Source organism: Plasmodium cynomolgi (genome assembly GCF_000321355.1).
Source record: "Plasmodium cynomolgi strain B DNA, scaffold: 1646, whole genome shotgun sequence".
Classification (NCBI taxonomy): domain Eukaryota; phylum Apicomplexa; class Aconoidasida; order Haemosporida; family Plasmodiidae; genus Plasmodium; species Plasmodium cynomolgi.
Genome location: NW_004193317.1, coordinates 1 through 1,002, shown reverse-complemented (window position 1 = coordinate 1,002; position 1,002 = coordinate 1). Strand labels below are relative to the sequence as shown.

The window sequence follows — 1,002 nt, the reverse complement described above, 5'->3', positions numbered from 1 at the left end:
TTATACTACCCAAACCTGGCATTATACTACCCAAACCTGGGATTATACTACCAAAACCTGGGAGAATGTTGCCAAAACCTGTAAGCAGATTACCAAAATTTGATTGATATGTTTTTATCATTTCTGTTATGAGACTTTCATCAAGTTCAACTTCATATTTGCCTTCTTCCGCACATTTGAACTTAGACAATAATTCTGTAGGATTATATCTATCATCATCATAATCTTTTAAATATTTTTGGCATATGTCATTTTTCATTAGTTGACATAATTGTTTAAACGTAAAATATAATGAAACACGTTCTTTAATATAGTCGCAATATATTTTTGTTTCTGTATTCTCTGTTTCCTTTTCTTTTAATTGCTTCATAATTTTCAAAGTAATCAAGTAATTTTTGATAGATTTGAATAATCCCGTTTTAAAAAGTTGGGATTGAGGCTTACATATTTTACCATTATTATTAGATTTTCCTTTTGTGTTAACACCATTCCACTGTTTTTGTATTTCTTCAAAAATATGATATATTTTTTTTTATCTTACTTGCATCAAGCTTTGTAGTTAATTCATCATATAACCAGTAATTCAAATCATAACAATGCTTATCGTAAAATAATGAATTATCCTTATGAGCATCTTCTACATAGTATATATTTTGTCCAAGTTTTTTGCAAATTTCATTAATTTTTTTTTCTTCATCTGAATCTGTTGTGATATTTCCACAAACAATAGAATAGTTACTGTCCTTTTGGTCACCAGTCAATGCTTTAAAAAATTTTTCTGCAGGTAATTCATCTACATCAGATTCTGTCATGTTGAACACATACAAAACTAATTAATATTGTGCTGTTTTTTTTAGGTAACAATGTCATATATTATATAATGATCTTTAAAATGTACATAAAAAGGAAGATGAATTAATTATTTAAAAGAAAAGAAATAAAATGTATTATTTATGAGTACACAAAGTTCTCTTCAAATTTTTATATGTGTGTATTTGATTT

General features: G+C 26.2%; 1 protein-coding gene across 1 annotated transcript; it reads right to left on the bottom strand.

Moving 5' to 3' along the window:
- Positions 1-16: 16 nt before the first annotated feature.
- On the bottom strand, positions 17-812 carry PCYB_008320 (CYIR protein; the record flags this gene model as incomplete). Its single annotated transcript, XM_004228253.1, has 2 exons — positions 17-507; positions 542-812. Coding segments are annotated over 2 exons (762 nt in total), but the record flags the coding sequence as incomplete, so codon positions are not given.
- Between the last annotated feature and the right edge of the window lie 190 nt (positions 813-1,002).